The sequence below is a fragment of the Chenopodium quinoa genome, unplaced genomic scaffold (genome assembly GCF_001683475.1).
Source record: "Chenopodium quinoa cultivar QQ74 unplaced genomic scaffold, ASM168347v1, whole genome shotgun sequence".
Taxonomy (NCBI): domain Eukaryota; kingdom Viridiplantae; phylum Streptophyta; class Magnoliopsida; order Caryophyllales; family Amaranthaceae; genus Chenopodium; species Chenopodium quinoa.
Window position 1 is genome coordinate 2,222,361 of NW_018745003.1, and position 23,573 is coordinate 2,245,933.

Sequence of the window (23,573 nt, forward strand, 5' to 3'; positions counted from 1 at the left end):
GATAAGAATTGTACTTGGTCTAAATATTTACTCCATAATAGTAAGGACTAAGTAATAGCAATCTTCATTAGGGGGAACTTCGAGTGAGAATTCTGTTAACCACCCCCCCCCCCCAACTTTAGGGGATTCTTGCCCACTAACTTGGGCCAATGAGGTCCTGATTCGATGGCACCTTTTAACATCATGATATTAAAAAGAATGAAAATACTATGGGTGAGAAGTCACATGATATCTAAAATCTCCTATTTTAAAATATTAATTTTAAGGAAATTGTAATCCTCTTAGTGGATAGAAACGCGTAAATATTATGACAATAATAATAAGGAGTGGATAGAAACGCGTAAATAATATGACAATAATAGGAGTGAATAAATACGTGTAAATATTCAAAATTTTCTATTTTAAAACACTAGTTTGAATATATGACAATACTAAAAGTGGGTAGACACGTGCCACCATGATATCCAACATTGGTTGAAATATATGATGATATTTTTTTAAAAAATGAAAATGTTATGAGTGGGGAACACATGGTATCGAGATATCTAAGTTTTTTTTTTAAAAAAAAAAACAAAAATTACTAGGGCTGGGTAGACATATGGCACCAAACAACAACAAAGCCTTAATTCCAAAATAATTTGGATCCCATAATATCTAAAATTTCATGTTTTTAAATCTTAGTATATTTAAAGATGAAAATACCCGTAATAATAATGGGTAGACACTTGGCATCATGATATCCAAAATCTCCTATTTTTATAATAAGCCTTTGTTTTATACTACTATATGTTTTTATTAGAAAACAAATAGTTTAGAAAGAAAAAGAATGAGTGAAAATTTAACATAATTGTAGAAGAAATATACGGTGTGTTTTGATAAAATAAAGGAGAAGGTGAAAAATAATTAGGAAGAGAAGGGGAGAATGACGAGTTTTCATTCTGAATCTCTCAATTGTTATAGAGATTAATTTTTTACAAACCCTCTATTTCCCTTACTTCATCCAAATGAAAGACATCCCAATACTCCATCCCTTTATTTCCTTTCCCTCAATCCAAATAAACTAAGTTGAGAAAGAACGATTTCCTTAAATATTGCTGAAATCAAAATTAATTCCTACTTTGCATTGTTTTAAAAATTTATTCCTTGAATGGTGTCCACGTAGGATTGGATATTAGCTTTTTTTTTTTTTTTTTTGGTTATGAGTAGAACCGCAATTAATATAGCGGTTTCACATGTATTTTGAACCAATATTGCTAATTTGGTATTGGCGTTTCTTTTTGCAAGTTTGTTAGCCATCCCACCGATAATCTGATATAATCTCACCATTTACACTGCAAGTTTTTTTAACAGCCCTACAGCAAAAAATTACAAAGAAAAACAGGAAGAACAAAAAAGTACATGAAATTGGAGTTCTTGAGGTTGAATGCTGAGGTATTCCCTTAAATTCATAATGGTGTGAAATTACCCAGAAAATAAAAACAAAATTACAATTAAAAGTTGGGTTTAGAGAGAGGAAGAACCTAACAGAGAAGATCAAAGAAAACTTGATGTTTACAGAATGAAAGTAGAGGAGAGAGAAAATAGGAAGATAGAGATTTTTTTTTTTTGTATAGGGCCCAATTTTAAGTTTTATCACCATTATAATCGTATTTTACTACTACAGCAGTATACTAGATTACTAGTCATCTAGTATCATGTAAATCATTAAATGTAAAAAAAAAAGGGCTAATATCCACATAAACAAACAAAACAAAACAAAAAAAAAAAAATAATAAAACAAAGCTATCTCCAATCCTACATGGACACTATTCAGGGAATAAGTTTTTTAAACGACCCAAATTAGGAATTAATTTTGATTTAAACAATTTCTAGGGAAATCGTTCGTTAGAAATAAATAAACTAAACAACGTTAATAATACTACATACATGCATTAATTTAAGGCTTTTATAACTGTTGTAATAATATTTTATTTTATTTTGAAAGAAATAACAGTATTTTATTTTGAAAGGGAATATAAAAGGAAAGATTTTAGGATACATTTGACATGACTAGACATGAGTGGTTAACTGGTTTGTATTTACACTCTCATAGGTTGGTTTCTTAATTTTAATTGGATGTATTTACACTTTCATTTCACTCCAAACATGAAATGGGAGTAGTTTGTAAGCGGTAAAAATAAAATAAAAAATAGTACTTCCTACGTTTTTTTTAATATTTACAACACACTTTTCACAGTATATATTTGAGAAAAGTGGGGCTCATATGATTTAATACACTTAAAATGAGGGTAAGAGATGGTTAAGTGTATAATTTAGTAGGCCATGGGATTAAAATAAAGGGTAATAGTACAACTTTTAACAAAAAAAAAAAAAAAAAAAAAAAACTTTTATTATACCGTGTTTCAAGAATTGTGACATTTATATTTTAGGAAAGTGTTGTAAGTATAAAAAACGGAAAAAGTAATAATTAAAAAAAAAAAAGAATACACAACAGTAAAGGGAATGTAATGGATGGTGTTTAAAGAAAAAAAAAAAAGGAATGCACAAATTTTATGAACTTGTTCTTCACCCCCTACTTTTTAAATCTAAAAACGCAGTGAGGGGAATGGGAGGAAGAAGCAAAGGAACAACATCACCATTTCGAGTACCTAAAATTAATTGAATAATTTTTACCTAAACAAAATTCATTATTCCCGACGGAATAAATAATGGAATGTGGAAAACAATGGCTCCTAGATTTGGCCATTTTCGGCAAAGAAAAAGACTCCTATGATTTATATTGAGATAGATTTCTCTATTCCTTGAAATCATCCTTGTCATCAACCGGAATGGGCATGTTTCTCCAGTAAACAGCGAGAGCACTACCACCGACCTGTAAAGGCCAAAAGAGGGGAACACTGGCTCAGTTTGATATATGCACATAGACAATGATTTAAGATATAGAGACTTGGCACAGAAACTCGTACCGCCATGAAAACCACGCTCACAGCAGAAGGGACAGCAACAAGTGGGTTTGTGAAATGTTTTTGAGCCAGCAGAAACCCGAGTGCAGAACTCTGCATCATGCATGTAGAAAGATCAACTTAATTATTATAGTTCTTTTCACCTTACGAATAGATTTGAGTTATCACAAGTACCCAGGTATCTCTTCCATACATAAGAGCCCTAGTTTTATTATACTGAGTTTTATTATACTGGGTACAGACGAGTTCAGACAAGGGTCAACAATAGCCAAGGTATTGGGCTAATTAATTTCGGGTAAGTTCATAAAGGAGGAGTTCAGGTGAGTAGAATGAAGCCTTCCCTTTACCCGCAGTCAAAATTTAACTTCGAGCAAATTGAAATATGTTGCATATACAGTATGTTCAGGTATTGAGCAAGTTAGGAGCAAAATTCGATTTTCATGTTATGTACTGTATGTCAATCAGCAGATCAGGAATAAAGTATGTTGCATCAAATTGAAATATTAAGCATACGACATGATGGCAAAAGAGTAGCACTTGTCCACGATGAGTTTCAAGGAAAAAGGGAGAAGCAACTTGCCTGCATTCCACATTCTATAGATATAGTACGAGAAGTGGATTCACCGAATGATAATTTGGAGATAAAGTAACCAATTGCAAATGCAGCAGCATGCAAGAGTGCAACTGGCAAAATCAGCTGTGGTCCTTGTGCTTTCAGGACACCTGCAACTTGTCCAATCTAACATATAGAGAAAGAAACGAGAGTTAGCTCATATGATGCCGTCAAGGTACTGTTAAAGAAACAAAAATTGCATGATGGAAAAACTTACAGGACTGGCACAAAGCAAGGTAGTGAGGATCACTCCAATCAGAGGTGTTATTGTGATAATCTTTGCAGTAAACTTGGGGAAAAATTCGTTCGCCAGTACTGCATTATAGTGCAAAACAATCAACTGAATTGTGTATTTTTTTATACATAAAGGGACCAAAACAAGTCACAACAGCAGCAGCAGCCATCTTGCTTTCTTGGTCCCTTGATAAATCAATGATCAATCCACCTAATATGATAGTTGTTACACCAATCGTCATTCCCAAGGAATTATCACGTGGGAGTTAGTTTAAGGGATGGCCCTCAACCATATAGCTGCGCTTTCTGCAGGGCTGGGAAGGTCATGCCTGAGATGAGTACGCTAGTGGGACTCAGTTTATAAAAAGTACAACACACTGCAGTATGACTACTGCCGGTGGGATCTAGGGTGGCCAAAAATGCATGCAAGCTTGGCCTTGACCTGTCGAAACTAGTAAAGAGGCTGTTTCTGAACCACTTAATCCCTTCTAATGCCATCATAGATACCCAATTGGCCATACTAGGCAATAAAACTGTAACCCATGGGCTATACTATGAATTGCAAATAAAATCCATCATAAAGGATAAAGGCTAGACACCATCTTCAAGTTACCTCCAATAATTGTTGGTACCAAGACAACCTGGAAAGTGCTCAGAGCCAGACCCTAGAAAGAAGAAACAATCGATAAATTTTCTCAGTGGACAAATACCGACAATTAGCATGCACACATACATACAACATTCATAAACCTCAGGCTCCTCATATATGGGAGTTACCAGCTTGAGAATCGCTAACTCTCCTCTCTGGCCTCTCAAAATCTACCCTCAACAAATCAATAAACTCTATCTTTCAGTGATACAGCTACATTAACAATCCATTAATTTTCTCTCAGTGATAACTACATAATCAATGTAAATAAAGAGAAATGGTAGAACTATAAAATTGGAGGCAGTAATTTGTAAATCCTTTCTTTTTGTCTTGTCTGTCTATCCCCTGTTTTCTTTTCTCTTTATATATCATTTTTGTCTCTGTTTCCTTACTCTTTCGATTTGCCAATAGGTTAACTTAGCCCCTTCCATTTAGTACAGATTCTCACACCCATAACAATACCAAAATCTTTTTAAATCGAATAGCTGTGATTGACAAACAACCATTTTATGATTTAAGAATGAGTGGACTCACAGCTGCATCAACAGGGACCAGTTGGCCAGCTAGAAGCTTAGTGAGAAGTGGAGTCATAATGATAGCTCCAATGGTTGAACACCTATAATTATCACAATATTAAAATAATTAAATAAAGAATAAGAAAATAAAAGGATATTTTTCTTTAAAAAATAAGAATCTCACTACAAGTTCATGGTGTATAAGTATGATATCATAAACCAACAAAGTCACTGGGTGTCAACATAATTTACAGGTATTATAAGTAACACTTAACCAAATGCAGACTCAACTTATGTCCTAAAGCTTATTCATAATACAGGTTTATCCCACAGATCTTTCTCAAGCTCAAAAGATTCCCCTCAGCTATAGCAAAACAAGTCACATTAACAAACTGAACTTACGTTGTCATAAGAACTGAGAGTGCAACATTTCCTTTTGATATATAGGTTGCAACATTTGATGCCTGGCCTCCAGGGCAGCATGAAACAAGAATCAAACCAGTAGCAAGAGGTGCGGACAATTTCAGAGTCTGCAAGATCAATGACAATCAGTGAAAGTAGCTTACATTGTGTTTATTAAACCAATATCTTAAACAAATAAACTCTATAAATCTTACAAAACAGACTCACTATTAGGAAGGAAAGAGAACAGTATAAATAATATACGAAGTATATAAAACCCTGAGGTTCCAATAATTTTCATCAACCAAAATCACTTCATATAAAGAGGTTTCACAAACATTGAGTAGGTATTTTAAAAACGACATAATTGATAGATACCACAATAACTTGACATAAACAATGAACTGCAGTAGGGAACACCTGCCAAAAGACAGAACTCATTGCAAGAAGCTATTTGCAAATTCGTACAGAACTCATTCAACAGTTAGTAACATGTATACACCTAGTAAAATCGCTATCATATTTCGATTTCATTTCATCTAAAAGCAGATTCATTTATCATAATACACCATCCTTAGAAAGTGAGTTTATAAAGCCTAAGAAGGACATCAGGTATTTGGAATGTGGATCAAGACATACCAATGCAATTAAGAACCCTAGCAAAGGCTTGACCATATATTGTGCTAAGAAACCAACTCCAACCTGAGGAGGAAACATAAAACAATTCACTTGGAAAGGTTACCGCCTTTTACATCCTAAAAGTAATTATAGAAGCTTGAATGGACTGAAAATTATTCTTACAGTCCATGGATTCCGCAAACACCGTTTAAAATCATCAAATGTTAAAGTCAATCCCATTGAAAGCATGAGGAAACCCAAACCAAGAGTAAAAAGATCTGTTTCTAACCAAGTTACCTGCAGGAGAAACTCCATAAAGGTCACTATACAAAAATATACTTCACTATAATAATTACATTTATGCCTTTCCATAAAGTAGCACAAGACAGTGAATTTAACAAGTTTACCGCAGAAGGTTTATAAATGCCAATAATTGTTCCCAGTATGACCTGCGTAATAGATTGCACAACCACAGTTAAAATTTGATCAATTTAGCATCATTTTTTTTGCAACAAATTAATTAGACACATAGTTACTATACACTCAATAAGACATACCCAAACAGGAAACAAAGTTGTCAAGGCCTCGATAATCTTCTCATACTGACTCATTTCCTTTGAGACATTGCTGGGAACATCTCCAGAATAGTCTGTTGCTGCCTTGCAGAGAAATAAGCTCCTAAATCTGCAGCCAACCAACTGTCATTACATTAGCATGTGCAAGGAAAGAACACTCAAATTCAAGGCCAGTCCATAGCCTGCCATTCCACAAATTTTAACCTTCAGCAAGTGTATGATACTGAACTAGAGCCTTGACGTAAACACTATGGAGATACTTCCCTGCCGTTTCTAAAAGTTCTTGTTTTAAATATTCTTGTGAGACAATTACCATCCAAAAAAAAAACTTTTACACAGGGAGTTTATTTGCCTGATAGATCCAATTCACATCTTCAAGATAAATTAAAATGCAGCAAAAAAAAAAATTTGAAAAAAATAAAAGTTGATAATTGCCTTTTTTGAATACACTTAATACATCTATCAGTAAATTTCTATTTTTTTGGAACATGAAGCAAATCAATGTCCCCAACAATAACAATCAACACCTTCAATCATTTAACCTCATTAAAACTTACGCCAAAACCATTTTTCAATAGGTTAGTAATATGCAATCCATAATCAATCTCATATACAAACTCCTTTCCTCCCTCAAACAACATCATGTCATCCTATAAGATCCACATTCCAAAAACAAAGGACATTGCAAGCTCAAAAAACTAAGGTTCCGAACAACGACCTCCGAAAACAGGACAATATCTTACAATGACTGATTAACATATAAGGTTAGTTGCACAACAAATAGTCAAAATTTACAATCCTCAAATCATAGTCCCCTTCTATTTTATTTCTTTATCATCAAAGCTTACATAATTTTCACAACATAGAACTGATAGAAGCATACCTTGAAGGTTGAACAACAATAGGACTCAGTGACTTCTTCTGGGTAGTAGCAAGACAAGTCATTTGAGTTTCAAGTGAAGATAATTCATGTCTGAAATCTGTTATCAAAACAACTCAAATTACACTATATTACAACATAATATAATCATAACTTGCAAAATTCCAAAGCAAATAAGAACAGCCCAATACTAATAAAATGAAGCAAGACATTTTCCAGAAATCTGATAAGAAAAATACAAATCAAACATACCCAAATGAGATTGGACAATTCTTGAAGAAAAACTAGAATTGGGTCTGTAATAAAAAGCATCATTAAGCTGAAAATTACAGTCTTTTAACACACATCTTGACATAGACGCCATTGAAATGATTCAAATTTTCTCAGAGATAAGAAAAAATCCAAATAAATACAAGCAAGATTATGGGGTTTTAGAGGGGAGGTTTAGGGTATCATGCTATTTTTGCCCAGTTGGGAAATAATTGGTGGGGTAAAGAGAGTTGCAAAATGTTAAAAATGGGAGATTTTTTAGATAAGGAGGCTTAAAGTCAGCCGAAAATTACAACTTGACTATCAAGATCAGAGACAGAAAGGCTTATGAGGTTATGGGGTCGTTTTAGATTTGAATGGTAACACAATTTGCATGAAATTAATGGAACTTGAGAAAGTGAAACTTCTTCTTGGTATGCTAAAATCACTATATTTGATCTAACAAAGGCCTAACAAAAACAAGAGGCGATTTATAAAATGACAATTTTTTGCGAATACATGAACTTTTGATTATTGACACAAACTTAATGTTACCGTGTAGCATTATAAAGAAAAAAGGATGAATTGACTATCTTAATCTATGCTCGTAAATGCTAGTTGATTATACAAGAGTATTGTGATTCACAAAAACTATAAAGAGACATATTGTGTGATGCTCGTAAATGTGTGTTCATCAATCCATACCATCAAAATTTTATATGTGTTGTACGTGATTTTACTTGAGATGAAAAGGTGATCTGGCTTTTTTGTTTTTTTTTTAAAAAAATAATTATTTATTCTGTGAAATCAATATATAGTAAACTTTTTGATCTTCAAAGTCTTCACCTAATGTTTGACAATTTTTTAGCAAGCCTCATATTTTGTGCATTTAGGCTCACACCGAATGATACCTGACATTAAAGTGTATTCTATAAATAGCTTATCTGATTTATTTGATAGTCAATTCTTATTTGGTCTAATTCTATAAATGTATGTTTGTATTTATTCTACATGTTTCAAATTCTTCTATTGCATCTGATTCAATCTTAATTACTCTATCCGATCACATGTTTTCTCGGAGCCACTCAAATTTAGATATTCCTTTCTTAAGCTTCAACCGACTTAATTTACCTACTCCACACAATTCTTCCAATCATGCCTCCTCTACGAATCAAACATAGCCTCACTCAAGATCTAATCAGTTGATTAACATGTCGAGTCAAAACATGCTCACAATGTGTTGTCTCAAAAAAATTTAGACACCTCAAAAACACTACACCACACAATTGACTGAGTACACCATAATGAGCCCATATGATACCCAAAACAATAGCCCATTTCTTTCTCTTTCATTTCACTGAAAATATCTCAAATCTTTTTTTTTTTTTTTTTTTTCTTCCAGGTTTTTTCATAAATATAAAACCATAAATAACTCCACTCCACCTACTGACGCAATCCTCTCCTCTCTCTATCTTCTTCCTCCAACCTCTGTAAACCCTAATTCTCTATCCTCCCTAAAATCTTCCTCCATTTTTTTTTCTTCAAGATCCGTTAATGGCGGAAGAAGATGCTGTTGCTGTGCTCTCTGAAGCTCCTATCGATCACCACCACAAACGTAAGCTCGAAGATATGGAGGAACCTTCTCTTGACGAAGCGGCGCCTGATTCTACTGCCGAGCTTGATGGCGAACACAACGAGATTGTTGACGCTGAAAATGGCGGCGAAGAACCTGCTAAACGCCTTCGTTTGGATGAACAACCTGATTCTTTAGGTTTGCTTTTTTTTCTCTCTCTCCTCCTTTTTCCTTATTGATTTGTTTTTCGTGCTGAGGAGTTTTATTTGATGTGTAATTTTGACATTGATGATGATGATTGGCAGATTTTTTAGGTTTGATTATTGTAAAGAGTATTGTTTGAAAAATTGCTGGATTTTGCTTTTTATTGATGTTTTTGTAGGAAATGAATTTAATCAATGTTATTCTGTGCTGAGTTTGAGTTAATTTGATGATGTTATTAGAATTTATAGTATGTAATATGCTCATTTATTTTGGAATTGATGTTTTTGACATTGATGTCTTTTACGTTGTACGGGAAATACAGCAAGTGAGAACGGACACAAGCCGGAGGAGGAGAATGGGAATGCTGTGGTTGATGCTGAAACCGAGGTGGCTGTTGAGAGCACTAAAGCGGCTGTTGATGATCAGGAAGGTGGCGAGGAAGGCGCTAAAGAGGTGGTTCCTGAAGAGATTACTGAAACGGAACCTGTGGTTGCTGAGGGTGAGGAGAAAGTTGATGCCAAAGATGGTGATTCGGAAGAGAAGGATGCTGAGATACCTTCATCTGAGAATGTTCCGCTGGAAGGTGGGGAAACGAATGCCACTGAAGGTGCAGAACAAGGTGATGTTGCGACTGAGCAACAATATCCTGATTCTGGTAATAAAAGCATGACTCGGAGGATTGAGATTCCGAATAATAAGGTGAATTTGAGTTGCTTTTCTTTGTAGCGTTTATTGCTTACTCCATATTATTTGACTGGAATGAGTGATCTTGTTTTAGTATTACTGGAATGAGGTTAGTCAGTATTTCTTAATTTTACCTAAAAGAGTATTCAACTTTGGTAGGAGTGATTTAGAGCAGTTAATTTGGTGATGAATTTCAATTATGATTCTGCAATGTTTCAGGTTGGAGTTCTTATTGGAAAGTCTGGAGATACAATAAAGTATCTACAGCTGAATTCAGGGGCCAAAATTCAAATCACAAGAGATGCAGAAGCTGATCCGCGATCTGCAACTAGGCCGGTTGAACTTGAAGGGACACTTCAAAGTTTAAACAAGGCCGAGAGTCTGATAAAGGATGTTATAGCAGAGGTATGGTCGTTGCAAAGATTATTATGATTTCTTTTGTTTGAGTTTTTATTTTCTTATTTTATTTTTTATTTTTATTTTTTATTGCTGCCATGTTTTTCTAGTTGTGTTGTTTGCTGACTACGTAAACCTAGTTGCCAACCAAGGTCTTCTCCCTCCATGTCCTCTAATCAAGTGCTACATCCCTTGGTGATAGTATGTAATATATTATTAATTTTTCTAAACTCAGAAAAATTGTTGAATATGTACGAAGGTGAATTGTTTGATTATAAATAAAATTATAATTGATGATTAGTTGTGAATGTGATTTTAATTTTTTTTTTTTTGTATCTTTTAGAATTTAGATACAATATATTATAGGTGGTTTGATTTAGATAGATACCATATAGCATTAAAATGGAGTATAGATTAGAGTTTAAGTTCTTTACGTGTCAAATAAAAAAGTTGTGGGTTCAAGTTTTTGTAGACTCATTTTTATCATAGGAAGTGATTACTGAAGTTACATCATCAAGGATGCAGAGCCTTGTCATCTTTAGAGAGGGATGACATGATCACGTAGAATTTCCTTGTTTTGCGGTTTAGGAATAGCATAGATTGAACTTGGAAGCCCATGTAATTAATTGTAGTTACCTGAACTGATGCAATTTTTTCCTGACATTTGAAGATGAAAATAACAAGGCCTTATATTTGTTTTTAGAGGTTGTATTGATCAATTTAGTTTTTTAAATGAAAATCATGGTAAAAGACTCTGTAATCTAGCAGTTTCAGTTTGTTTGAGCTTAAAATTGTAACTGTAGAAAGTTGCATTTAGTCATGATAATGCACCTACACTGCCATTACGATATTCAAAGAAGCCCCGTTTTTAGGCTGGATAAGGGATGTTGGTATTGGCTTTAAGATGATATGTGATGACCACTGACTGCTGTCCTATAAAGTAGTAGCTGAGACAATTTCACAAGGCTGTTTAAATTCAGTCCTTCTAAAGCCAGAGAATGGTTGGTCCTCACCTGTTGGAAATTGACAATAAATGAAAGTTTAAGACTACTTGTAGTGCGTGCGTGTGTCTAATTGCTATGGGTCTTCTTTATGCGCTCCCTCTCGTATTTGTAGTTTTTATTTTTTTTATTATTTATTATTTATTTATTTTTATTTAAACTCTATATTTTATTTTTTTTGCAGGCTGACGCTGGAGGCTCACCATCCCTTGTGGCTAGAGGTTTTACTGCTGCTATTACTTCTGGATCATTAGAAATTGAGATACCTGTTCCCGCTGACAAAGTAATTTAAGCTTTACACTTTCTATTTTTTCCGTGTAGTTATTCACTGGTAACTACTTTAAGATGAATAATCTATGTAAAAAATATTCAATTTTGAGTAGTCGAAAGCTAAGATTGGGAAATGATAGCCTGTGAAATCTATGTAAATATCAAAATGTGATAACTCTAGTTTGATAAGCCTACCTGAAATTAAACTAAAAAGCTAGCATATTGTAATTGAACTCTAAAAAATCTTTGAAATTTTCTCGTGTTAAACTGTCTCAAGTCTGCTAAGATTCTTGCTTTCTAATTGAATACTCATTTTTGTCATGCAGGTTGGTTTAATCATAGGCAGGGGCGGAGAGACTATTAGGAATCTGCAGACAAGATCTGGTGCACGCATCCAGGTACCTCACATAAACATGACTGATGAATGTACTGATTAAGCATATTTTATTCTGATAACTTGCATCTCCAATAAAATAACAGTTTTCTTATCTGTACCTCTAATTGTTGCTTGTAGTTGATACCACAAAATCTTCCTGGGGATCAATCTAAAGAGAAAAAGGTGAAAGTTACTGGTGACAAGAAACAATTGGAAATGGCCCGGGAACTCATAAAGGAAGTTATGAATCAGGTATTTATGGCCATAATCTAAATATTTTGTTTACATAATTATTTAGGAGCTGCTATCTTTGTTTTGGGTGTTTTTGGTTCAATAACTTAGGTTCGAGTGTGCTTTCTGTTCTGTCTCCATTTCTACATTATTATGATTTATGAGCTAAGATTATGTATTTATGTATGTGCTGGCACTTCTGATACAAGTGTTTCATATTGATTTAGGTTAGCATGTCACTCTTGAACCTGTTATTCTTGTTGGCCCAAAACAATAGTTTTCTATTAACACAATGAATTGTTGTGGCGGCTTCCTTTAATGTGGTGAATGTCACAAAGTTTTATTGATTGTGGAGTCTAATTCTAACGTTCAGTTGATGTATCTGTTTTAGTAGTTATTGGAACATATGCTTCGGTACTGATGCACCCTTAGGCTCGTGTTTGTTCATTTGAGAGAAGCTGGGCTTTAAATTTCTTTTTGCTTTTTACACTTAAAGGATGTCATACTGTGTAGCCTATATAAGCTGACAACTTGACATCAATTGCCTCTGATTTAACCCTGCTTAACATGCTCACTTTCTTCCTTTTGCCAACTATGATGATACATCTTGCTGGTCGATCCAGTTTTCATCAAGAGATACACCTGTTCTTATCTAAATATAAAAGATATCTGAAAGTACATCTTAATTGTAGAAACAATCCTTTTGGCATCGTATTTGTTCTCTGTATGTATACTTGCATTATCCAGGGATAATCCATTGTTTTTGACCTAATGATCTATCTGTAGTCTCTCATCTACATTCAAGTATAGTTTCCAAAAATTCTTTCTTGGGGTTTTAATTCGAATTAATCTAGAAGATTTGCCTCTGCAAGAGCCTATTGCTACATCTAGTATTATACTCAGTTTGAAAACTACCATACAAGTAAAAACCTTCTCTTATGAATTTATTATGATTGTTGTAGTGCTGTAGTACTCTTAATCCAATATGTTGCTTTCTTAGAAGCTTCTAAGTCTTGTATGAGATTTCGTAAGTTGTTGCTTTTGAAGCTGCTTCATTTTTTTTGTTATGTGGGAGAATGTTAACTTTGCTATGAAGAGGTTGCATTTGTTTGTGATGGGTAGCATACATATCTTAGTTGGCACTTGGATAGCTGACTTGTTGATCCTTCATTGGGAGAGAGGGGGGGGGGGGGGGGGTGTTCACTATGCAGTAGTTTATCCTGACTAGAGAGAGAGATCTATATGGGTGAGATTTATGAGAGTTCTGCAAAAATGATACATAATCCATGCCAAGATCACTTGATGCAACTGGAAAAATCTTGTATTCCATTCATATGTTAAAAAGTTCCGACTGCGAACTGGTTGGCTTTAAAAATGCAGATATGGCTATTGCCTTCCAAATGCGGTCAGCATTCGTATCTTGGTGTATCAGTAGGCAACCAAATTTCAGTGTCATCCACCGAAGAGAGGTATCAGGCGTTAAGTCTCGCCATTGCTGGATTTTACTAGTTGGTAAGATTGCTTTGAGACTTAGAAACTGGAAACAATGATTTTTACCAAGAGAATGTTATGTAGACCTCAGTGTACTATGGTGCCACATGTACTAAAACATGTATTAATAGAAAGCAATTCTGACTGATGATCTTCCTGTTTGTATGGATGAGAGTTTTGAAATACAAGTTCCATTATATATGAAAGATCGGAATGTTTCACCTGTTATCTTTTCACTTTTCCTTTTCTCAGATTGTGGATGCATGTAATCTATCATATGTATCAGACAAATACTTGAAGAATGCAAGGCATGCAGATTTTAGTGTATAGAAATGTATTTTCTTTTTAATTATTTCCTCTATGTTTGGGCCCAGCTTGCTGCTATCACTGCTCTGAATGAATCTCTGATTTTCTGCTAGTATTGTTCATGCCTTCATCATAGTAAGTTACTCAAAGGTGATAAGCAGTGGAGAACACGTCTACTTATTTCAACTCCTGTTGCGTTGATATTTTCATGGTTTAGTCTCACGGATGTCAGAGCTTGTCAGTATGCTACAACTGATAGTTGTTTATGTATCGATTATTTGCGTATTCTTGTATATGGAGGGTTCTTTTGAGAAATTCAGTTATGAAGGCATGCCATTGCATGCTTTTTTTGGTATCTTGTGTTTTTACTTTTCATGCTATAAGATATAGATAATTATTGTAGGTTAAACCTTTTCCTGTCCAGGTGATTTTCATTCCTGTTAAGTTTCTTGTATTCTGCCATTGCTGTTGCTGCATGCTCTTTAGTTTCCGATTCTGGGATGTGACCTATTTTATTGTGATTATTTATTTTCAGTTCTGATATCACTTGGCAATTTGCTATTATTATGGGTTTTAAGCAATTTTTGTCACTGTATATATATTAAGACCTTGATTTTATGAATATATAAACTATTAATTCTTTCTTCTCAATTTTCCTAGATGCCTGGGAGGCCATCACAATTCTCTAGCAATAGCTATAGCCAGCAGGGTTATCGTCCTCGTGTACCTGGCGGTGGTCCTCAATGGGGTGGCCGTGGCCCTCATGGCGGTCAGTCAATGCCATATGACTATCACCAGCGAGGTCCTTATCCTTCTCAAAATCAGCAATACCCACCTCAGCCTTATGGAAATTATCCTCCACAGGGCCCTCCAAGAAGTGGCTTTGGTTCTTGGGAGCAAAGACCACCAGCTCAAGGACCACCTTCTCATAGCGGTGGATATGATTATTACGGACAAGGAGGACATGGAGCAAATGCTCCGGCGTCTGCTCCACACTCGACACACATGCCAGGTCATCATGCATCTGGCCCACCTTCGATGGCACCTCCTCATTCTCAAGCAAATTACAATTACCCCCAGCCTCGAGGTGCAGAATATGCTCACCCTACTCCTTACTCCCAAACTGCACCACCTGCTCAAAGTTACGGTCATGGGTATGGAGAGCCAAAGTATGATGCACAGGCACCAATGCAGCAGCAGCAACCTTATGCTGGACAAGGGTATGCACCACAACAAGGCTATGCACCTCAACAGCAATACAATAGGCCACCACCCTACGGCATGCCATCACAGGGTGCCCCCCCTCAGGGTTATGCCCCTCCAGCCGCAAGTCAGCCTGCAGTAGATACACCTTACCAAGCTCCTGTTTCTGCAGCTCAGCCTTATGCTCAAAACTTGCCTCCACAGCAGCAATATCCACAAGCACCTTATGGTTCTGCTCCTGTAGCAAACGATGGCTATAGTCAACCCCAACCTGCTGCAGCAGGTTACCCTCAGCAAGCGGCCCAGCCTGTTCCTGCTTATGGGCAACAAGCCACTGGTTATGCTCAAACTGCTGGATCAACCACCGGTTATGGTCAATATCCACCAACTGCACAAGCGAGCTACAATGATCAAGCTGCAGCTGCAGCTGCTAGTGCCGCAACCTATGGGTATCAGGGCCAAGTAGATCCATCAGCTTATGCTGCAGCGGCGGGACAACAAGCCTACAGTGCGACACCTGCAGTGGCACAAGGCTATGCTCAACCAGCTCCAACTCAAACTGGTTATGACCAGTCAGCAGTGGCCCCTCAATCTGGTGGTTATGCTACCGCTCCTGTTGCTTATGGAAAAACCCTGTCACCCCAGCCTCAGCCTGGCTATCCACAGTATGATGCATCCCAGCAGGTGTACACTGCACCTCGATAATTTAATATATAAAACTGTGATGATGCTGATTCGATGTAAGGAAGCATTTGCTGATCCTGTCAATTACAGTTAGTTGTAGTTTTCTGCCGTTGAGAGGACTCGTAGTATTCGCTAGTAAGTAGAGTTTATGAGAAACTGGCAATTTTGTGTTCTTTCATTAGCTAGATATTAGGGATGTTGGAACCTGAAACCCATTTGACAAAATCAAACTAACTTCTATGTGCAAGTGTTTTTCATTTTCTTTACCCAAGAGATTAAATTCCGATATTACTACTGGTTTTTTTTTTTTTTTTTTTTTTTTCCACTCAAAGACCCGGTTAGTGGCAAAGGGAGAGCAGCGCATCTCACTTGTTTTATACGAGAGTGGCTTGGGTGATATGTTGTGCGCTGGGAAGCGTCGTGGAACTAACCTAGCAGTGCCAAAACGGGGCGGTTGTGGCTTAGGTGGGGGGAGTTTGTCACGAGTTGGTAGTTGCCCTATTGCCCTGACACAAGTCCCATATGAAGCATTTTGAACTTTCCTATGCCCGTGTGTGGCCTTGAGGAGATTTAGGAGCCGCACGGGGCTATATTTTAGGCAATATTTTTTCGTAATTTTAAATGAATAAGTAGTTAGTAATATTGAACAAAATAACTTGTGAGATTGTAACATCAACAATATTTTTTAATAGTTCTTTAGTTTGCAGAATGACATTTCTTACCGCCGAGTCATCTTTTCATGCTTTGAACATTATGTACTAAAGTTCAATCGACATTAGTTACATTAAACCAAGATTTTTAGACTGAAGTATATGATTTCTACGGAGTATCTATTTTATGATACTCTTTACTTCCTCTGTTATGTTTAATCTTTTCACTAAGACTTCTTAGGTTCTCTAACACAATTTTAATCATGAATATTTTTATTATACGAAGTATTTGTGAACTTCTATACAAATTGTTATTTTTTTAAATAAATCATTAAAGGATATTTTGTTTTATACATTAGTATAATAATAAGATCGGAGTGAAATATGTTAATAGTGGAAAAAGATTGGAGTGAAATATGTTAATAGTGAAATATGTTAATAAGATCGGAGTGAAATATGTTAATAATAATAAGGGGAAAAAAAATTGAGTATTTGTAAAATATTAGCATTCTGTTCTTTTTATCTCTACCTCTTCCTTTTACCTTTTCTTTTCGTCTTTCCTTGACAAGTTTTTAGTCTTTGTTGCTTGGAAAGGCAAGCTAGATAAAAGTGAAGTCCCGTTCACTTTGTTTCATGTTTCCCTCTTTTCAACGTTAGTTAAGAATTTTGGTCTCCTAATTCAGGATTTTGATAGGTACGTTACTAAGCAAAAGCCCATAAATACTGTTTAATGGGTACACCCAATCTAATACTCTGTATCACGGCTACTTATCGATAACGGTTATAATACATTCATATACTCCGTAATCCCGTATGCATTAAACATGAAATACTAGTACATTTCTCGTATTTAATGAATGCAAAACAAACAAATTTACGGAATGCTATATTTTTGGATATGTACTCCGTAATACCAATGCTTATTACGGAATAACAAACTAACTGCCAACAACTAACAACTATGAAAATATCTAGTTTGATCGGAATACCCTAAGTAGACCCAAAAAAAAAAAAAAAAAAAAAAAGGCAAGGATAAAGTCAATTTCTTGTAGGAAAGTAAACAGCATCTGGGTGAGGTAAGCTTGCTTAATTGCTTGGATGTGAGGTAAGCTAGCTATTTTTAGTAGTCAACCTACATCTAGATTGATTGATTTCCCAACTCCCGCACTAAGAAAGTCTCTTAAATTGATCGTGTGATGTCTTCTTCATAGTCAAAATTATTAAATAAGGTCATTTTCTTTTAATCAATAATTTAGATTAGTACTTCATACTAATTCTTTCAAAGTTTGATAGGACATTAACACGTATAAGTAAATGCAATACTCATATCCCGTCAAAAAAATAAAATAAATGCAATGCTCATATAATTGTAGAACTGCGTAGCATATTTACAATCAGACGATGTAAGTCAAGTCATTTATGCTAAAGCTTTGTATAAACAAAAGACTAAAAGAAGAAATGTTAAAAAAAAATGAGCATGTCATTCGTTCTCTTATAAAATCTCAACTTAATATCAATTTGAAGACTTTACTGCTTATATGTTCTTTTTTAATTAACTAGATATTTATTCAATAATAAGTTATTAGACATATATATCAAATTTTGGTTGAACTTATGATGTAATAAACTCACTCAATACTCTGTGAACTTAAAATTTCCAAACTTTGACAAGGGCTCTCCAATCAATCAATGTAATGTACTAATCATACACCAATTTACTATTTGAAGATAACACAAGCAAGAATATAGCAACTGAATTTTAGGGGAGAAACATGAAGCATGGGGAGGGTCGTTTCTAGAATTCTAGTTTAGTATTAGCTAGGACTATTTGGTAGGTTTAGGCTACAAGAATCATGTATGCTAAATTGCTAAGTTATTCTTCTTGTCCAATTGACATTTTCTCTTTGCAATTATATTCCCCAAAATCTATAATGTTATTCTAACGATAGATGTCAATTGATTTGATTGGCCAATTATATAAACCTTGTATGTGCTACATTAATTTGTACGAAGTTTACAATGCTGTATATGTTTTGAATTAGTCTAATTCCTCTATTTTTGTAATAATTGTATATACTTACTTCTCAATCAAAGTTCTTAAACTTTGCATTACATCCATAAAATTGATTTTAGAATGAATAAGAGTTAATATACCAATATTAAGCGATGAATTACCAATAAGATAATTAATATGGAGAATTGAAGTGCTTTTTCTTCTTTAGAACAAGGGCTTCAACCCAATTTGATTCAAATTGGCAAAGTTTGATTGAAAATGTTGTGAGATAAAATAAAGTCAAGATAAGTTTATCAAATAAATTCAAAAATTTTAAAAGCCAATTCAATCTGATAAAGATTAAAGAGATGGTGCACCACATGTGCCTTGAGGACATTTATACTAAATTATGAATGCACCTTGAGCCTGCCTTGAGGTATTATTAGTAACTTTTGCAATTGTCTTGTGCTTAAAATTAATTCAAACACACACAAAATTGACTCAAATTCTAACATAGTTTATGTGAAACTCGAACACAAATTAATTTAATTGGACCACTACTCCATATTTACTACGGAGTAAGTACTAATCAATTTACTAATTACATTTATGTCAAACTTCGCAAGAAAAGTCAATTTCTTTTCATTGCGTTCCAATCTATGCCATCAGTACATATATAAATAGGTCATGACATGATTAATTAACCACAAGATAATCTCGAATTATAATTATGGATGATATGTGACACCAAATGGACATATTTCTATCATTTCAACCCACCTAACCATCTAATCACATAAGATAAATAATTAGGTTTATTGAATGATTATGTGTCACTTTTTGGACCTGTATCATTCACCTTTACTCCTAGGACATATCATAAGTAGTACACTAAGATAATTTTAATATTTGAAGTCTGAACGATGATTGTTTCGCGAAAATAATCAAAATAAGAACTTTAAGAGACAGAGTAATTGATAATTATCAAAGTTGTGTATTGATCAAGATGTTATTCAAATACATACTATATAAATTAAATATAGAGAAATTGTACTCGTATGTTAGAATATTAGACTATATAAAAAATATTTAGATTATCTAATCACATTAAATCTTCTTACTTTCATTTACGGAGTACTTATCTTTTAAAAAAGTGAATGTTTATGTATTTGGATAATGCACATTGAAACGAATCTAACTTGACACCATACCACTCGAAAAAGTTTTTAAATACAATCACAGAATTACGGTCGAAGTTAAGTCAAATCATGACATCAATCAAACCAAAAGAATTTAGACCATATCAAATCATACCTTAATAAAATTAGAATAAAATAGTACAGTACTTCACAGTTCAGGTGAAGAAAACAAATCCGAAGTAAAACACGTTTTTGGAGAAGAGTTTTGAATATTAGCCCAAAATGTAAAAGCGGTTATGTCACATTCCATCCAATTACACATCACCTCAAAGTTGAACCATTCAAATACAGATTCACTGTACACAACTAACAAATTCATAATGTATGTAGTAGGACTATGATTTTGATAATATAAATATATTTCTTCTTATACAAAATACAGATGAAAAAATATCTATGTAAAATTATCAATGACCGTAAGGTTTAAGTTTAATGATGTTGATGTCAATCGCTTTCTAGTTTTATATGAAAAATTATATTGAAAGGTACACATTAGAGGAAGAAAATATGACTTCACTTTCAAAAATAAGGGGGAAGGGGGTGTTTTAATAGAGAAAATGCGAGCTACGTCTCTTAATAATTTCAATATTATTATACCTACTCACCAAGTTTTATTTTTTCTTTTGATAAATGCCAAGTTTAATGACAATGAAAAAGGACACGTTAATTTAAAAACTTGTTATATCAAGGGAGTAATATATTGTTTATATTGTTCAATTAATGATAGATAATTAAAAGCTATATTATAAAGAAAATTCATTACTAAATATTTACTTATTTACTACTCGTATTTTGTACTTGTTAGTTGATGGGATTAGGTATCGCCTACTTATTCAAGATGCTCCCACTAGCAAGCTAGACACCTTGAGAATGGGTGAGGGTTAGAAAATACGAACTTTGCCCTGAAGTTGTCTGGTTTGTCTCTAATAAAACTCGATCACGTGACCTCAAGGTCAAGATAAGACAAGATAGGTAAACTATTTTTATTTTATTTATTTATTTTTTTAAAAAAAAAAAAAACGTGATCAGATGTTCCTAATAAGAAAGTTGTATGAGCTAATACAGTCACATTAAGTGGTTGTTTGGCTGACATATAAATACATGAGAAGAAAATAGTTGTTTTTAGTTATAAAAAATGTGCATTTAAGATCGTGCAATAATCAAAATGAGATTAAACTTTGAAAAACAAAGAGGATACTTATATAAGATGCTTATAGGTTTGTAGTCGAACTTCACTTAGCTTCCTCATTGATTTGAGTCATTTGACAAAACCAGCACATGGATCTTCAAAGAAGAGAAACAGATAGATAAGGGAGAAAAAGCGGGAAAAAAAATTAACAAACACATGGGGCTGATCAACATTGATATTATTTTAATTCAACATAGCTATTATCCATTAATTCATGCTGAAATTGATGAGACTGTAAAGTATCAACCTATCAAGTATAATGCATGTTCAATTATATACTTGTTGGAGATTTTAATGAACAACTTCAGTAGAGTAGATAGAAATACACTATAGTACTTTTGTTACCGCAAATTCTTGATTAAGACAGATTTTTATTAAGTTATTGCAAGACGGGTTATGGTTATCTAAAATATTTAAAGTTATCCTTATATAATACAAAAGTTACCATACATAAATTTTACGCTTAAAAAATACACAAATTTTTATATGTGGCCGGGGTAACTTATTCTGGGGTTACTTATTCAGAGGCTACTCGATTGGTCAGGGGTTACTCGGTTGGTCAAGGGTTACTCTCACACACAAAATGCGCTAAACGACTGAGTAAATTTAGAATAAGTAACCTGTGACTGACTGAGTAACCCCTAAATAAGTAACCACAGAATAAGTAACCCCGGCGAAAACGTGCTAACCGACTGAGTAACCTCAGATTAAGTAACCCTTGACCGACTGAGTAACCCCTGAATAAGTAACCCCGACCACACGATGTGGCCAACCACTCAAAAAAAAAACGTCGTACAAAATACTTATAATGTATTAGATTAATCATATTAGCCATCATATAGCATGTACCCATTAGAAATTACACATTAAAATACAATCAAACTCATTACAAATTAAAAGTCTCTTAAGGGGATTACAATTACCATAAAAATTGTTCAAATACCCTCAAATTGACCGTATTACAATATAATTAACGTAAATTCGTTTTATACAAAACTTATTGTTCATTTACAGATCATAATTACAAGTACATTTTTGGATACATAGATATTACAATTATAAGTTATCCAAATACTCAGTATCATATTTTCCATTTTTTTTACAGGACATATTTTCCAAATTTAAAATATACTTGTATACCATATTTACATCTAAGATATAGGAAGTATATATTTGAGATACTTTGGGATATACATACAACTATAAACTTTTTCGGTGCTTTTTTTGTGCGGCTGGCTATACCGTGTGACCGAGGTTATTTATTCAGGGGTTACCTATTTAAGGGTTACTAAGTCGATCAAGGGTTACTTATTGCGAGGTTACTTAATCAGTTAGCGCGTTTTCGCCGGGTCGGGGTTACTTATTCAGGGGATTTACTTATTTAGGGGTTACTCAGTCGGTCAAGGGTTACTTATTCTGGGGTTATTCAGTCGGTTAGCGCGTTTTCTGTGTAAGAGTAACCCATGACCGACCGAGTAATCTCTAACTGACCGAGTAACCCCTGAATAAGTAACCCTTGACCGCCCGAGTAATCACTAAATAAGTAACCCCAACCACATGATGTGACCAGCCACATAAAAATTTGTGAAACTTTTTTTGTTTATTTTTTTTCCTCATATTTTGGGATACTTTTCGAATAATTAGGTTTTTGTTTACCCAAATTTTACCATGGCCAAATTATATATATTGTAAATATAATTGAAATATCTATAAATCCCAAATATGTATTTTTGTTTATAATACTTTGAAATATCATGCAAAGTTGGGATAATATGATATCAAATATGATATCCCAAAGTATCATTGATATTATTACAATGTAGCCATGGAAAAAAAAAACATTCTGTAATAAACAAATAAAGTGGTATACATTAGTAATAAACCTAGAAATGCTATATCTATTACTTGATATTAAATCTTATTTACATCGCTACATACAATAATTATGATATGCTCCAATCTTGGTGTTTCAATGTTTCTTACATGTATAGTTGATTACACCAAATCAAAACAACTGTGATGAGTTGTAAAATTCATGCATCACATAGATAAAAAGATTGAGCTCACACAGCCCCATGACATGTAATTTGAGGAAGTAGATAGAGAAGATAAACAAATCACTGAATCAATATAATTTATACACATAATAAAAGTAGTAGAGGTAGACACCCTTTCGTTTAATCTGTGTAAAATTTCTTTTGATAAATGAGTTCATTTACCTATTTTAATCGTTTTCTTAAAGCGTGTGCTATAAGATTGCTCTTTATAATGCAAGCGAAAGAAAATACAAAAGTATATATCAATCATAAACCTATACTAAAGGCGAATCTCAAATGACACATGTCATTTTGTGGTAAAATAATTTCCCGCCTAATTTTACTTTCCAAAATTTTTCTTTTTATTACAGTTGTTACTAAATTTTACC

General features: G+C 34.0%; 2 protein-coding genes across 2 annotated transcripts; one reads left to right on the forward strand and one right to left on the reverse strand.

Annotated features, from left to right (window-relative positions):
- Positions 1-2,494: 2,494 nt before the first annotated feature.
- LOC110707854 (sodium/pyruvate cotransporter BASS2, chloroplastic-like) lies at positions 2,495-8,059 on the reverse strand. Its single transcript, XM_021885918.1, has 13 exons — positions 7,702-8,059; positions 7,453-7,549; positions 6,552-6,678; positions 6,402-6,443; positions 6,178-6,291; positions 6,016-6,078; positions 5,377-5,504; positions 4,994-5,075; positions 4,424-4,475; positions 3,794-3,891; positions 3,544-3,702; positions 2,967-3,056; positions 2,495-2,872 (listed from the first exon to the last, which is right to left on the reverse strand). The coding sequence occupies exons 1-13, from the start codon at positions 7,811-7,813 to the stop codon at positions 2,795-2,797; spliced, it is 1,242 nt and encodes a 413-aa protein (XP_021741610.1). The 5' UTR covers positions 7,814-8,059; the 3' UTR covers positions 2,495-2,794.
- A 1,050-nt stretch (positions 8,060-9,109) lies between these two features.
- Positions 9,110-16,388, forward strand: LOC110707855 (far upstream element-binding protein 1-like). Its single transcript, XM_021885919.1, has 7 exons — positions 9,110-9,469; positions 9,798-10,174; positions 10,379-10,564; positions 11,741-11,839; positions 12,153-12,224; positions 12,341-12,454; positions 14,891-16,388. Exons 1-7 carry the CDS (start codon positions 9,253-9,255, stop codon positions 16,136-16,138), a joined length of 2,313 nt encoding a protein of 770 aa, XP_021741611.1. The 5' UTR covers positions 9,110-9,252; the 3' UTR covers positions 16,139-16,388.
- Positions 16,389-23,573: the final 7,185 nt, after the last annotated feature.

Excerpts from the sequence above, each read along its gene's own strand:
- LOC110707854 (XM_021885918.1), bottom strand. The coding sequence starts at position 7,813 with ATGGCGTCTATGTCAAGATGTGTGTTAAAAGACTGTAATTTTCAGCTT. Across the intron at positions 6,444-6,551 it reads CAACTTTGTTTCCTGTTTGG|GTCATACTGGGAACAATTAT; the intron begins GTATGTCTTATT and ends TCTATTACGCAG. Across the intron at positions 3,892-4,423 it reads GGTACCAACAATTATTGGAG|TACTGGCGAACGAATTTTTC; the intron begins GTAACTTGAAGA and ends ACTATAATGCAG.
- LOC110707855 (XM_021885919.1), top strand. The coding sequence starts at position 9,253 with ATGGCGGAAGAAGATGCTGTTGCTGTGCTCTCTGAAGCTCCTATCGAT. Across the intron at positions 9,470-9,797 it reads TGAACAACCTGATTCTTTAG|CAAGTGAGAACGGACACAAG; the intron begins GTTTGCTTTTTT and ends CGGGAAATACAG. Across the intron at positions 10,175-10,378 it reads TTGAGATTCCGAATAATAAG|GTTGGAGTTCTTATTGGAAA; the intron begins GTGAATTTGAGT and ends GCAATGTTTCAG.